The sequence below is a fragment of the Mercurialis annua genome, linkage group LG2, assembly GCF_937616625.2.
Source record: "Mercurialis annua linkage group LG2, ddMerAnnu1.2, whole genome shotgun sequence".
Lineage (NCBI taxonomy): Eukaryota > Viridiplantae > Streptophyta > Magnoliopsida > Malpighiales > Euphorbiaceae > Mercurialis > Mercurialis annua.
In genome coordinates, this window is record NC_065571.1 from 4,334,172 (window position 1) to 4,351,210 (window position 17,039).

At 33.7% G+C, this 17,039-nt stretch overlaps 1 protein-coding gene across 1 annotated transcript; it reads right to left on the bottom strand.

Annotated features, from left to right (window-relative positions):
• Nucleotides 1–1,178: 1,178 nt before the first annotated feature.
• On the bottom strand, nt 1,179–15,467 carry LOC130014500 (pleiotropic drug resistance protein 3-like). Its single transcript, XM_050364451.2, has 24 exons — nt 14,801–15,467; nt 14,582–14,705; nt 13,963–14,045; nt 13,787–13,871; nt 13,549–13,708; nt 13,193–13,269; nt 13,008–13,061; nt 7,494–7,584; nt 7,054–7,355; nt 6,697–6,978; nt 6,230–6,543; nt 5,946–6,106; nt 5,761–5,864; nt 5,165–5,318; nt 4,946–5,077; nt 4,698–4,771; nt 4,269–4,601; nt 3,885–4,175; nt 3,681–3,764; nt 3,416–3,549; nt 3,097–3,324; nt 2,826–2,997; nt 1,576–1,830; nt 1,179–1,492 (listed from the first exon to the last, which is right to left on the bottom strand). The coding sequence occupies exons 1-24, from the start codon at nt 15,157–15,159 to the stop codon at nt 1,226–1,228; spliced, it is 4,320 nt and encodes a 1,439-aa protein (XP_050220408.1). The 5' UTR covers nt 15,160–15,467; the 3' UTR covers nt 1,179–1,225.
• Nucleotides 15,468–17,039: the final 1,572 nt, after the last annotated feature.

The following is a 17,039-nucleotide window of genomic DNA, read 5'->3' on the forward strand; positions in this document are numbered from 1 at the left end:
ATTATGGAGTATTTATATATTGGCGTAGGATTACAACTTCTGACTTTGAGTAACACACGAATCACAGATCATATAATATAATTTATAGAGTTCTGTTAAGAGAAGTAAGTGGACACAAGTTATGGGTATGATTACATAAGGAAAAAGACAAAATAATACAAAATGAAAACGTCATTTTAAGACTAAAAAATGTCATTGATTATGTATGCATGTACATTAATCAGAGCATCTTCTTGGTCAGAAAAACTCACATTTATTCTCCACAGTATAAATTATTATTATTAGTATCAGTATTGAGGAAGAGGAATCTGTGGATTAAACGACGTCGTTCTCCTAAAAATTATTACTCCATCCACGAGATTTATTTTACATGTCAGATTCACCTTTCAACAATCGAAATTTGATACTAGATGACTATCTCGAGGAGGAGAAATTCTTGTGTGAACCAAGTTCGTCTTGTAAGAATATTAACAATTCACTCATCGTGTGACACGTGACAATGAAAAATGTTATAATCAATCATTCAATACTAGTACAATAGTTAATCATATTTTGACTATAGTTAATGTGACATTTAATGATTAGACCTATTCATGGGTCGGGCTTTGGCGGGCTCGGGCCAGACTTAGGCGGGCTTGATTTTTTTGATGGCAAGCCCAAGCCCGGTTCAGGCTTTAAATATACTACCCAAGCCCGGCCCTAATGCACTACTTTTACGGGATCGGGTCGGGTTAGGGCGGGCTTACGTTGTTTTTTTACAATATTAGAAGCTCGAACCCGCCCATAAAAATCGGGCTTTTCTCGGGCTCGGGCTCTGGCCGGGCTTGGGACAAAAAATTGGTGTCTAAACCCGGCCCTAAGAGGACGGGCCTGGGCGGGACGGGTACCCAAGCCCATGAACAGGTCTATTAATGATAGGTTATAACATTTTTATTGCCACATGTTATTCGAACATGAAAATAAATTCCTAAAATATATACATCTATAAAAATACAACAAATTGGAGAAATGAGGGGATTTAAATTATCAATCATTCAGTACAGTTTTCTTTGAAAATCACAAGACAAAATTTCAGGTATTACTTAAGGGATAAATTTGTTATTCTTATGTCCACTTAATCATAAATTCTTTTTATTATTATTTTCTGCGGTTTTAACTTTAATTTAATGCACCAAAAATATATAATGCCCTTGGACATAAATATACATGAACAAACTTAACATTTTTATCTTTTCTGATAGTTGAGTTTTCCTATAAAATATGCAAAAAGAGAAGCAAAAATAAATGGGTAGATGATGAGAACAACAGCAACAACGCCTAGAAAATCATGGTGATAGCCAAAGTAATCTTGTAGAAATGCCGAAACAGTTTTGGTTTCGCCGAATACTAATATTTCTTTCTCAACATCTCCATACTGTGAGGTGAGCATACCATTCAGTATCCAAGATGTGGGACACATGTAATATAGCCAAATCCACCATTTTGGGATCCGCTGCAACAATTTAAAGGCATTATTTTCAAAACAATGGTGAATAATTTTAATGGTCATTATAAGTTGATGATGAGAAAGCTTACTGGTCTCGGCACAATGTATCCGGCGAACAAAATGAGCATCGAGTATGTAGGTGAGGCTATAATTGAAGCCACCTGAACACTTGGTGTCAAAGATACCAACATCATTCCCATGTAAGTGTAACACAGCAATGTATAGAACAATGTATAAAATGCCCAAAATATCTTGTAGAGAGAGATAGAATAGCCGATCATAGGATATGTGATGCCGACATAGATGAGTGCTACAACGAACAAGTATGGCAACTCTACCATAACCTGCATGTATACGGAAAATCATCTTACTCAAACGTAGACCTGTTCATGGGCCGGGATTGGGCAGGCTCGGGCCGGGATTAGGCGGGACTTGATTTTTTTAATGGCAGGCCCAAGCCCGGTTCGGGCTTTAAATATACTACCCAATTAAGTTGCACGGAAACGGTAACGGAAACGGAAACTGAAACGGAAACAGCGAAACGGATTTTTCCAAAATATAGGAAACGGAAATGTGGGGGGAAACGTGTAAATAGTAAAAATATAGGGGTATATTTATAAATATTAAAAGTTATAAAATTATGTAATATATATGTAGATATAAAGTTTTATTTATAAAATTTTATTTTCATATAAATAAACTATTATAACAATTGAGAAGATAAATTATTAGAATATCTAACAAATATAACATATCATTAAATTCCATAATAAAAAAGTCGATGATTTGAATATATAACAAATATAACGTATCAATATTCCATAATTATAAAGTCTATGGATGATTAATTAGATACTTAACCTTTTTAAGGATTTTTTTAAATTATTTAAGAATTTTTTTTATATAGGAAACGGGTTTCCTTTTAGAAAACGAGTTTCCAACTTTTAGTATTTACAGAAACGGGCCCGAAACGTTTCCGAAGAGTTTCTGAGAGTTTCGGAAATGGAAACGTTTCCGAAACGGGAAAACTCACCCCACATAAGGTTTTCGTGCATCCTAGCTGCCCAAGCCCGGCCCTAATGCACTATTTTTACGGGCTCGGGCCGGGTTTGGGCGGGCTTACGTTGTTTTTTTACAATATTAGAAGCCCGAGCCCGCCCATAAAAATCGGGCTTTTCTCGGGCTCGGGCTCTGGCCGGGCTTGGGACCAAAAATTGGTGTCCAAAGCCCGGCTCTAAGAGGACGGGCCTGGGTGGGCGGGCCAGGTACCCAAACTCATGAACAGGTCTACTCAAACGAGAAAGACAAATATCAATTCAAAGTAATGAGAAATTTCTACCTGTGCAAATGCATATGCCCATGGAGAGTACATTCCTGCAAATCTTTCTCGGTACAAGACAGTTCGTTCTGTGGAAACATATGATAACACTGAGGAGCAACTGTTTATGCCGAAAAAGATTATTGATGTATACATTGAACCAAGCATAATGAACAAGTCTTGTTGGCTATCACTGCAAAATTACAATAACAAGTAATTGGTAAAAGCAAAATAAATATTATTTTATAAGTCATCAGAAACAAAAGTATGAAAGACGAATGTGGAGGCTGACATTTTCTGTCCTCGCTGCCAGAACAGAGCGCCGAATAGAATAGATGCAGCAATCATGTAAAGAATGCGAGTAAGATTGTACGAAGGACTTCTCCAATACGACAGGTGATGTTTCCACAAGCAAGCTCTGAATTGCTCCCAGCCATTTTGTGGGTAACGAGTAGGAAAATGCAATTCTTTTGAACCATGCGCTGGCGAACTCAGTTGTTTAACCAATTCCCTATTCTCCCTGCAGTGAAACAGTTCTTATACAGCTTATTGTTAAAACCGAGCAGCATATATTATATATAAAGACATCCAAATTTTGTCTTTTCTCTTACTTATACAAGGTGGACTCTTCATATATTTGTGCAAAATCCGCGCCAAGTTCAGTCTCTGCAGACTTGGAAGTAATGTCTAACATCCATGTTGCTGGATTGTAATTGTCTTTAATCTTAGGAACTCCACCAACATTCTGTTCAAGAAAATCAAACAAGTTAATTGAAGTTGATATCTCATAGTTACACCAGCAAGCAGAAGCATAGCATCATGAAGACAATGTTGTGAGCAGAAACCAGAACAAAGAACTGATGGGACATCTATAACCTCAAAATATTCAATGACCCTTCTTGAATGTTGGCCCAGTGGACCAGAATAGATCATCCTCCCTCCAATTTTCAGAAGGACCAACTACAAATGAATCAGATGCATTAAACAACTGATTTTGATGTTTCAAATATATTTGGAACCAGGTTTTATGGGTTACCACATTGGAACTTTTACTAAAAACAACTACGCAAAATGTATTACCTCATCAAATGCCTCAAAAATGTCAATACTTGGCTGGTGGATGGTGCATACAACTGTTCTACCTGTTTCAACAACATTCTTCACTGCTCTCATAACAATTGCAGCTGCTCTTGCATCTAAACCTGTAGTGGGTTCATCCATGAAAATAATAGATGGATTGGAAACCAGCTCTACTGCTATGGTCAATCGTTTCCGCTGCTCATTAGATAATCCACTAATTTCTTGTAATCCTACTAGAGAATCTTTAATTCCGTCAAGCTCAATAGTTTCAAGGACTTCATTGACAAAGTCCTGAGGGACATTTAAGAAAAAGAAATTTAAGAGCAATTAAACTAGTTACTTTGAGGAGAAAATTATTATATCAGGTTTGAGAAGATGGCATACAGATTTAGTTTTCATATCGATCTCAGCTGGGAGTCGCAACCAGGCAGAATATACTAAAGATTCTTCTACTGTTATTTGTGGGGAATGTATGTCAGTTTGCTCAACATAACCTGAAATTCTGGCAAATACATCCTGAACCTTTGGGTAACCTCCAATTCTAATATCTCCTTCGATAGTACCACCGGTTTTCCTTCCACAAAGAACATCCATAAGAGTGGTTTTTCCAGCTCCACTAACACCCATCAACGCTGTAAGAATACCGGGCCTGAATGAACCAGTAATGTCATAAAGCAGTTGAAGCTTCTTCTGTGCAAAACCTTGTTTTCGCATTTCCTAAAGGAGAAAGAGATATTGCACATATCAGTGTGAATCCTTATGCTTCATGATTACCAGAACCCAATATAATGAAACACAATCTATTATGATTACCAGAGGCACATCAACATAATATTGCAGATCCTGAAATGTTATAGTAAGGGGCTCAAATGGTAAAACCATCCCTCCTGCAAAATTGAATAATTATGTCGCTTAGGAAAGGCAAAATAATGACTATAAATATGTGCTAAAATAATCTGAAAGTTGAGAACCAATTGTTCCTGATGTTCTATCTAGATAACAGTAGCCATAGTATGAAAACTAAAGGATAGAACATAAAACAAAAGATTAAAAAAGGGTACCTTTTTTAGGTCCTGGAGTGGAAATAAGATGAGTATTGCTGACTCTCCTGTCTTTCTCAGTATTATCATCTACCTTTTCTTGCAGTTGATTATACTTTTCATAAGAAATAATAGCACGAGAAATTCCAGGAGCTGCATTACCAATGACTTTAATTAGCAATATACTGCATTTAACATTGTCATTAAGAATGATTACCACGCAATGGAAAAAGAACTCACGTCTCAAGAAGGTTAATGCCAATGTAAAACCAGTGTTGAAAAGAACAGTGAGTCCTATTAAGACACCAATAGATAGCCAGTAAAAGGAACCATCAAAGCTCAATCCGCGATTTTCTAGAGTTTGTTGCCCTATAGTTGTGTTGGCAGAGGCAATCTGCGTATAAATTAGGAGTAGGAAATGATTTTACAGCATGAAATGATTATCAACTGCTTACTTTTGCGATATAGATCAATCCCTTTTGATCACTTTCCATATTAAAATAGACTATCAATGTTTTCCATAAAAAAATTTCCTGTAAAAATGTCACTAGCTTCAATTATGAGCTAAACTTTTCATGTAAGCTACTAGATGGCAAATGAAGAACACGAGAATGTTGTCTACATCTCCTTGTGAAAACATGCATGCAAAGGTACGTAACTATACCCAATAGGAACATTAAATCCAAATCCTAAATATTTTTGTTTAGCTTTTTTACGATAAACAAACCGATAGTCAAATTTCACACCCTGCAGCCTAAATCTGATATTAGTTCTTGTTCTAAGGAGTAATGGCATTGTCTCCTGACATTGTAAAATGTGCATTGATTAGAAGTTACCTTCTGCCACCTGGGAGCAAGAAACTCATTCACAGACAATCCTATCTCCCCATAGGTCAATGGGATGATCCAAAATCCCCAGTCCAACCAAGCAGGCATAGATGCTGCAAAATGAAATTAGCAGGTAAGCAAAACTGTTTTTGAGCAATCAGATGAAATAAAAAGAGCTTTTATAAGAAACTTACGTTTTGGGAGTATGAAGCCGCCAAACAGAAGATTAGCTATTATAAAGAGACTGCCTACAGTTGTTGAAGCCACCATAGTTTGACAGACTGATGCAATAAGGCGAAACATAGATGTCGATGTTAGGTGTACCATAGAAAGTAAAAGAAACTGACGGAAGAACCTGCGGAAAGCACAACAAAATTCATATTAGAATATATTCCCTCTCATGGACATTGCATCTTCCAATAAATCTCATTTCATGTGTGTTTATGCACAAAATAACAGCACAGAAGATAGGACTCACCTTCCAGCCTCAGGGCTGAATCCAATAACATAGTAAGTAAGAGACGTCCAAACAAAAGCTTCTAAGAATGAAACTGGAATTTTAAGAATTGTAGCAGGAATGGCATAAGCCCATGCAGGGTAAAAGCACAACTCCTTCTGTTTATGAAAAACTGCAAGCCTTGTGACTGTCATCGGCAACTCTGGAAATCCATCAACAAGTAATAGGATGAGCGCAAAGAACATAGCACCCAAGTAATCATTTGCGTGAAGCACATCAACAGATAATCTAGAACCTAAAAGAACTGTCATTGCAAATGCACTTAGAATCACTAGCTGCAAAAAGAGAGATTTAAGATGTGAATTTGGTCAGGAAAAGGTCCAAGCTAATTCTTCATAACTTGAGTACAGTAGCTACTTATCCAAAATAAAGAAACGAAAGAAATAAGAAAGCGAGTATAGTAGCATTTTAAACGTAAAGAAAGCTACCTGTCCAGTTTTGAACACATATATAAAGGAATTCCTCTTCATTAAAAGAAATTCCCTCCTGGCACAAGCTTTAAACATATCGAGCATTGGTAACGAGTACTTTCTGAAGGACAGTGCGCTCTTGTGGTTTTCAGACTTTTCTAATGGCTTTGAGAGCTCCTCATTTAGTTCTTTGCCAAGCTGACTTTCATTGAACTTCTTTACAAACTGATTAACAGAAAAATAACTGTAGGGTTCGTCTGCACGGTACCAATACTGCCCTTGATCTTTTCTGGAGATAACCTGGACAAGTAAAATGATAATTTATAAATTTCTGATTTGTAAATCCTGACCTGCTGTGGAGCTTCAGAGGTCTACCTCTTGAAGAAAGTCGGCAACTCCTTTCCTTTCAGGGCACATGAACCCACAGTCCTCAAAGAATTTGCAGACACTAAGACGTGGGCCATGATAAACAATCTTTCCCTCAGCCATCAGAATGACATCGTCAAATAGATCAAAGGTTTCGGGTGCTGGTTGGAGAAGTGAAATCAATGCTGTAGCATCAGTAATATGCACTAAATGCTGAAGACAGGATACAATCTGAAAAGCAGTGGAACTGTCTAAGCCGTTTGATATTTCATCCATGAATAGTGCTTTTGCAGGTCCCACAATCATCTCTCCTGCATACCAAACAATGAAAGAAATCATGACAGCAGATTAGAAATCAAGTTAAACCAAGTAATGCTTTTGTTCTTGGGTTTGGCATAACATCAAGAAGAGTACTATATCTAAAATGAACCTTTTCTGAGTTAACTTACCTGTAGTTAACCTTTTCTTTTGACCACCAGAGATACCCCTTTTCATGGCATCTCCAACCATTGTGTCAGCACAAAAATCAAGTCCCAAAATCTGGAAGATACACGAATCATAAATGAATAGCCATATAAATTGTTCTTCAGTAGGGAAAAGATTTAAAAATGCCCCTAATATATAGGCCCCGATACAAACAAGTCCCATGTCCCCTTATTATAATAATTGTGCTACATAAAATTGAAACCACCAATTAATCATTAATGTCTATATGGAAAATAATCAAATATAATACTGACATGGAGCATTTTGTGCACCACCTAACAACCAAATTACCAAGAACAACACTACCACTACACAGAATCATCATCAACATCCATAGCTGTCGAGTTCTTTCTTAGAATCGCTGGTGACTAACATCCTTCTTAACAACAATTCTGCTTCTTTTACATGTGCAACCTGCTAATATATAACTCAGGGAAGCATTTTAGACAGAGATATCTGCAAGCAACTTATTTTGCTGCAGTGGGACCTCCTTTCCGCAAAAGTATGCACTATGCAAACCCCCAAAGATGCAAAAAAGGGCAGAATGTTATCGATGTCGCATGGTTTGGTTTGACTAGATGTTTGGGTATCAAACTCAATGCACTGCCCAACAGCTTAGTCTCGGAAAACCATGCAAATCTTTGTAATGAATGCTACTCAAAAGAAGCAAATGCATCATAGGAAAGTAGCCCGCATAGAGAGCAGAGCATTTCCAGCAAGCTTATGCCTCTGCAATTCAGGTTTAATAAGTATGAGATAGCAGTGCAAACTTTTACTTGCATACGAGCGCACACAGGAAGAATACTTTGGCCGATATAATGGCTGAGAGGGAAGCACATGATATGGTAATCATGTTTATTAGTTCACTGAGAATGTTGGAATGTGGGTGGGGCATATCCACAAACAGGATACCTCCCATTTTCTCAAGATTCAAATCACATGACACAAAGCCGGAAGCTGTGCAAAATTCTATAACGAGATAAGAAACAGGATCGATGAGTGATCATGTTTCCTGTTTGATCTTCTTTTTTCTCAAAATATTTATTATTAGGGTTTTATTTGTCATAATAATATTAGGGGTTTCCCAATTTGGGGATTTTGGGTAGTTAATACTAATAGCATTACACCTTTTAGTTTCAACTTCTAACATAAAAAATTATTATCTCAAAAAACAAAACACAAGAAATTATGTAAAAAATAAGGCCAAATAAACCTTTCACAAAAGTTTCATAAAAGTCCTAACCTTTCAATTTTGTCGATTTTGGCCAAAAACTGATTATTTGGTTTCAATTGTGGCCAACTCTCAATTTGATTTCAATTTGCCTATGTGGCATACCAAATATTGAAAGGTCAGGACTTTTGTGAAATCAAATAATCCATTTTTGGCCAATATCGACAAAATTGAAAGGTCAAGAATTTTGTGAAACCAAATAATCAGTTTTTGGCCAAAATCGACAAAATTGAAAGGTCAGGACTTTTGTGAAACTTTTGTGAAAATTTTGGTCTTTTTACAATATTTGGCCAAAAAATAACACATTTTAAAGTCTTTTGACTATACGTTTTTAGATTATCTGATCTTTAAATTACTATTTAGTCATATCTAGTCAATAAACTTTACATTTTTCATTTATATGGTCCCTAAATTTTCATTTGATCTTATATGGCTCCTGAATTTTATATTTTTTAGTTTATCTAGTTACTGAATTTATCTGTTTGAGAATTTGAAAAAATAAAAAAAATCAAATTTTATGGACCAGATAAGAGTAAATGGAAATTAAAAAAATCACATAAACTAAAAATATAAAGTTCAGGGACCAGATAAGATCAAATAAAAATTTAAGCACCAGATAAACTACAAATATAAAGTTAAAAGTTCATTAACTTAATTGACATAAATAAAGTGTGATTTAGTATTTCAATTTATTTTTAATTTAAGCTTGTCTAAATATAATAAAATTATATTAATAAATTACATGTTTTAAAATATTAGATAAACTAAATTATAATTTGCTTTTGTATTTTTGTTATTTATATTAGAATGGAAATAAATTGCGCGATTAAAATTTACTTTTTTATATATAAATGACTAAAATTTACTTTATTTATATCAATTAAACATATTATTAGAAGATATATATTATAAGAGGTCCACTTATGCTCCATGTCATTGTCAGCATTTTCTTTTTTTTTTTTTGAGATAAAAATTTCTATTAATCAAAAGCTGATTGATCAGCCAATACATAGAATTTGATAATCGGAAGGACATGCCCCAACCAATTAGATAAACTAAAATAGTCATATGCTACCACATGAGATTTTCTATTAAAACAACATTTATGCATCTCAATTAAGCTAAAGTAGTCATTTGCTATCAAACTGATAATATTACAAAGCAAAGAGTTGTTGTTGAAGGCATCCATTACAACCTTTAAAATAAAGGGAATTAGATTAGCTTCGCTTGCCATGATAATATTAACTTTAATCGCACGACTGCTACAGCTAGCAGCTATAACTTCATCGTTAAAGTACTTAATCACATCTTCTGTGACATATCTCTTCTCTTGAACATTAAAGACATCATCGATATTGACGCAAAACATACCGATATTTGGTGAAATCCGTCGTAAGATGGTGGCTCTAACTGTTTTAGAGATCCAAGTCGCTTGCATCGCAAAAAACAATTTCATCTCTAACGATGAAAAAAAACTACTCTTAATTTCGATTAGATCAGATCTAATGAAATTAAGATACTAGAATAGAAAATAATTTCTAGATCTAGACCATAAATGGCCAAGAAAGAAATTTTATTCAAAATTAAAGACAATAACTATGGAAAAAAGCTAAAAAGACTGAATATGAGAGATTAGGGAGGTGATTTTAGGCCAAGAATGGCCAAAAACCACCTCCCAAATGACAAAAAGAAGAAAACTTACTAGGGTTTGAGAGGTTTTTCAAAGAGAGAGACGGCTAGAAGTGACCAAATTTTAGAAAAAAGAGTGGCTATTTTCAATCCTGCCTTGGTCCAGAAAAGTGACCAAATTTTAGAAAAAAAGAGTGGCTATTTTCTTTTAAATACAGTAAGATTCCAATGTTTATGACTCCTACAATGAAGGGCTTATGTGGATTCCTTTAGGTGTGTTTTTCTTTTCCAAAACGTCAGGAAGGACTTATTTGTACAAGATCTATCTATTAGCGGTAATTTTAGACCGTTCTTTTCTTCGGTACAACAAACATGAGCATGTTAAGATTTGGGAGGATGATTTACACTATTAGTCCATAAACTATCTTTTCTACCCCAAAACCCTTTTTCAATTTCAATTCTCTCTAAAAAAAATTATTAATAACTTGGCTGTTCTTAGATTGAGTTTTTCTTCTAACTCCGTTAATTTTTAAATAATATTTCCTTTGTCTTATCTTATTTGTCACATTCTCATTTTTACACGTATTAAGAGTACATGTAAAATGCATTGTACCAAAAAAAATACATTTAATGAGATAAGAGTATTCTTTTTTATACTCTTTCTTTTTATCTTAAAAATATAATATAAACACAACATTAATTTCTATGAGAGATTCTTAGGTAGACTTAGTCTACCATATCATCCGTGGACTAGCCTATCATACTATGACACGTCATTAAAATATTGACACTATCGTATTTTGTTTATTACTTATTTACACTTTTGAATAGTAATATTACGATAGTGCCATTATTTTAATGACGTGTCATAATATGATAGGTTTAGTCTATGGATGACGTGGTGGACTGAGTCTACCTAAGAATTTCTCTAATTTCTATATAGCATATTCATTAATGTTAAGGATAAAAGTGACTTTTTTTAGATTTCAAAACGTGTAAAAAGTAACAAATAAAATGAGATGGAGTGGTATATCACTCGACTTAATTCTATTTGATGACATGCTAGCCGACTTAAATCCTGCTGAACTACTAGAAAATCTCAAAATTGTATTGAACTCGTTAAAATTTTACAATTTCAAAAAAAATCACTTTCTTGGGAAACTTTCTATGTATTCAATAAAAATATGGAGCAAAAGGATCAATTCACCTTTAATTTGGCACGAAATATCAAATAAGTCATTTTCGCCGTCTTTGGTACAAATAGACTCAAAATTTGCGTTTTAGTTCAAACCAACCCCTCTAACACAAAAACACCCTAAAAAAGAGTAAAATTACTAATTATACTAATTAATTCTAATTAACAACAACTAAAACATTAATTAAACGCTTAGATTTAAACCACCAAAATCGCTGCCCGGAACCTCTAGTCGGGCCCCCATTCCGTCGAAAACCGCTCCTCAAACAAGGAGCCGCTGCTCCTCGTCTGAGGAGCAACATTTGGTCGTGAGGAGCAGATCTGCTCCTCCACATTGGAAGAGCAACCACATTTTAGGGGAGCAGCGAGGAGCAGAGATCCTCTTCTGAAAGGCAGATCTGCTCCAAGGAGCAGATATGCTGCTCCTCAAGCAAGTAGTGGCAGCTCCTCAGACCGCTACTCGCATGAGGAAGTGGCAGGAATGGCGTCGGCGATGGGTGCATGGCGGCTGACGGTGGTTGGAGAAAAAAAGAAAAAGAAGAGAAAAAGGCGGAAGGGAAAAAGAAGAAAAAAAGTTTTAAAAAATTATTTATCTTTTATTAAAAAAATTCTTTGTCTTTTATTAAAAAATTAATTAGTTGTTGAATTTGTAAAAATTAAATAATGTAATTGAAAATTAAAATTATTAAAAATTAACTTAAGAGATAAATAAAATATTGAGGGTCTTTTTATTTTTTTTTAATTTTTTTTACGGAGAGTGTAACACACTTGTTTGGGTGAGAGTGGGGAGAGGTATTTTGATACGAAAACGCAAATTTTGGGTCTGTTGGTACTATAAACAGCAAGAATTTTTCGTTAGATATTTTGTGCCAAGTTGAAGGGGCGATTTGATCCTTCGTTAAAAAAATTGAAACTTTAATGGGTACAATCAATTTCTAGCAGCTTCACATATAATGTTTGAATATCGGTTGGACACCTTAATAACAATTGGTTTTAAAATGACATCTAACATGATATCAGAGATGTGTCAATTCACACAATTTAAATTGGCCCTGGCCTACGTAAGATACGTGAGGAGGGATTGGTTGCTTGGCCCGGACACGCTATGCGTGAGGGAGAGTGTTGAAGTGGGAATTCCACATTTATATGTGAATAACATGTGTTTAAATATTGACTGAATACTTCCACTTAATACTAATTGATTTTAAGATAGAATCTAACATATAACCAAATGGATATCAAGTCGGTTGACACAATATCAAAAATTAACAAAATTAGAAAAACCTCACGATAAGGAAAGCCAAATTATTAAATACGAATAGTTTATGAGTAATTGAGATGTGAATTGAAATCTAGGGATGATTATGAAGGATTATTCAAGGACGACGGTTAGTATAAATAAATTAATCCAAGAATTGTTACCTTCAAAATGTAGTCTGTCTGAAGATTACTCTTCAGTCCTTGTATTGATATTGCCTGCCACATAGAAAGAAATTCATAAATATGCATGGAATCGTATCTTTTTAGTTTCAAAGAAAATAATTTTCCTAATACTTATTTAAGATTGCAAAACAAATTAATTAAGAGATAGATGGTTAAATGAGTACCTTCATATAAGCATCCACGTCGATATCTGGGACTATCCCGGCCTGCTTCTCCCTTCTACTCACCTCTTTCAATATTTCTTTGTACAAAAATAAATAAATAAGAAAAAGAGACAAAACGTGTAAGTGGTTAAAGAAAATTCACGGAAAAATAACGGCAAAATGTAGTTTGTCGTCCAGCATTTATACTATTTTATAAAAAAATCACAGTTCTTTTGGAGTATCAAAATTTACATCATACTTCATCAAATAAGTTGTGGGTATTATTTGGTACATGTCAAATAATAAATAATTGATCAAACTGACACGATTTGAAATCGTAAGATATACGACAAATACCACACCCAGAGGAAGCTTACCAGCTCGGGTTCCGGTGCCCTGACATTGAGCAGAAAAATCAACAATTTCTCTAACAGTCATGTCTGGAATATGCATATCGTTTTGGCTTATGTAAGCTGAAGTCTTCTGAGGAATAAACTCTTGTAATTTGTATCCATTGTAAGATATATCTCCTTTAATCTATTGAATAACAGCACTGAATTAAATATTCTGATAAGAACACTTTATTTTGTTCTAATAAACATGAAGAGAACCAACCTTGAGAGAGTGATTCAATTTCCCGGACAGTGCCAACAAGAAAGTAGTTTTACCACAGCCTGGTGGACCAAGTAATAAAGTCATCCTGCAATTATCAACTCATAAGAAATTAGCTTAATTATTTAGCATGCTATTAGAGTACACTAAATATATTTTATAGCTCTAATTAATATTACCTTCTTGGCTTGATAACACCATTAACATCTTTTAATATGTTAATCTTAGCTTCGTGTTTCGAGCAAATTGTATTAACAATTTCCTGAAATCATTCAAACATTAGCACTTTCTAATCGGAGAAGGAATAAGTGGGTTATAATATTTTGTGGTTAACGAACTATAGATTTTTTACACTTCGAATAACCAACATTTATTTGTTATATTTTGGTAATCAAACTTTTATTTTCGTTACAATAAGAAGTTACTCATTCATGCTTATTTGGCAAAGAAAAACCAATGGTATGTTTGTGTGTCGTTTTTTTCAATATTCTATCCTTCGTGTGTCGCTTTTCTCAATGGTATATGATCCTTGGTGTGTCGGTTTTTTCTGTAGTTTTGCTACGTTCTTACTTAGTAAAGATAGGTCAACAAATAATTTTACATTGTCGCGTAACCTGAAATGAATAAATATATAATTTCCTATTGTAACGAAAATTAAAGTTGGATTACCAAAATATAACAAGTAAAACGTTAGTTACCAAAATGTAAAAGCCCTAGTTCGATATCCGCAAAATATTTTAGCCCAGGAACAAGTTGATAAATAATTTTCTTCTTTTTTTTTAATTTATGGTTACTTACAAAAAACACAGTCTTAACAGTGTTCCAAAGATTTGGGAGAGTCCTGCCATGAACAACTTTACACTCAGCTTCGACCCATAAATTTTTGTATCTCACTTCTACAGTGGGGACTTGTACACCAACTCTGCGAATATTCAAAACAAAAGTAAGTTAAATAGTGTTTATATGTCAAAGATATTAGATAAATTACATAAAGGTTCCATATATTTATATAATTACTTGTGAATTCGTTTTCCAAGTTTTTTAAGTAATCGTAGATTATCATGTTCGATATGTTTGATTAGTTTCTCTATGAACACATGACGTTCTTGAGCTCCAAGTGTGGCAACGTCAACGATTCTTTTAGCTTTAGCATCTGAGGAGGTGTTTGGTTGCTGAGAAAATAGAGCAGTAGTGATTCTTTTAAAGGTAGGTAATCTTTCAAGAGCAGCCCACTGCAACCGAGTTTCTTCGTCGTCTAATCCATGCTCCGGTGAACTCGATTCTGAAACATGTTCACTGCTTCTCAATGAGTATCCCAGCTCGGCTAACTCGATATTAAATGACTCTATTTCATGAGTATCAAGTAGCTGTGCCATTGCTGAAATGAAAGTATAACTAGAGATACATGCATGTGACTAAGTGTAAGGTATATTTTTTCTATAAGTAGAACGTGGAGAGCGTTTATGAGAGAAATTGAACCCACAAACTATTATTGTTGTCGAGCGTTTATACCATTTGAGTTATTTGGTTTGTACAGATTAGATTGAAGTGTGAAGTGGGAAGATGAAGAGGCACGCATCACCATGCAATGGGAAGCAAGAAAATGGCCGCTAAAGAAGCAGGGTGTCAGTGTGAGCAGGCAATAAGTGAATAATATTATAGTTAAGTGGTAGTAATATATTGTAATGGATCATACTATTCCATTGACTATTGAGGACCAATTGTTATGCAATGGATCATGCATGTATTTAAGAGGAAGAGGAAGATATATCTCTCTTATCCATGCATTATTTTACAATGCAAAATATTGTTATTATAATGTAACTATATATGGAATCACATTCAAGAATATAATTCGAGATGATCGCCATATAAAATAATACAAATTGGATACCAAAAACTTATATCTTTTATTATTGAATAGTTGTTATCACATTATAGGGATAATTGCACAATTAAAATTTCAATTTTTACCTTTGTAACGATTTAAACACGCTTTATAAAAAGTAGAAAAAAAAAAGATAAGATAGCATTTTTTTGCTTTTTGGTTTAAAGGTATATTTTCATTCGCGAAACGATGTTGTTTTGTTATAGTTTTGAATGAATGAAACGACATTGAATTATAATGCTTTTGGGCCAAAATGCCAGAAAAATTAAGAGGAAGATATAGCTCTAGTATCCATACAATATTCTACAATGCAAAATTAGATTTGTTATTATACTATAACTATAATCTGGAATCACATTCAGGAATATAATTCAAAATGGTCACCATATAAAATAATACAAATTGGATGCCAAATTTATATGTTCTATATATTATAGGAATAATTGCTAAAAAAAAGTTTCATCTTTCACCTTAATGGCGATTTAAACACACTTTATAGATCGTAATACAAAAAAAAATCTAACAATTTATTTTTTGTTTAGGTTTTTTTGGTCCAAAAGTATATCTTCAACAATTTGATGTCTACTTGTATCATTTGAGCTATATCTCGTTGAAATGAATAAAGGGATAGTTATAAAATTATCCTAAAAAATCACTCAATTTACAAAAATATATAACCTAGTCAAAAAAAGTTCAATTTTATCTAAAAATTAAAAAACTTTACATATTTTACGTACTTTTTTTACTTAAAAATATATATATTTTTGATGCATGTTTGATAATTCATCTTTGATACATCTATGATACAGTACGTAAAAAGTTAAAACCTTTTGTATTTTTATAAACATTTTAGGTATTAAATGTAAATTTTTTGTACTACTATATTTAAAAAGGCGTGCTTAAATCGCTACAAAGGTGAAAGATGAATTTTCTTTTTTTTTTTATAAATAACTCTATATTATATAACTAAAATCAAGAATGACTGTAAAGAATATAATCAAAATGATGGCGATTTAAAATAATACAAATTTGATGCAAATTAATATATTATAGTAATTCATTTCATTTGCTAAGTGTGCTTTTCCAATCTAATATTGTAAAGCTAACGCTGTAACTTAACTTTGATTTGATAAATGGGATTAAAGTGGGTTCACTGTAATTTGAGTGGGAGCAGCATTAGCTATAAAAAGAATGAATGTTTATCATTGTAAGACACTACTTTGCTTACTCAGTTTCCACAACCAATATATTCCATATATGCAAAACTCATATTTTAATACTTGAATTGTTACATTTTTTAATTAAATCCCTCGGTTGTAATTTGTATATATATTAAATCCTTACCCTTTACATTTTATAGACATTAGA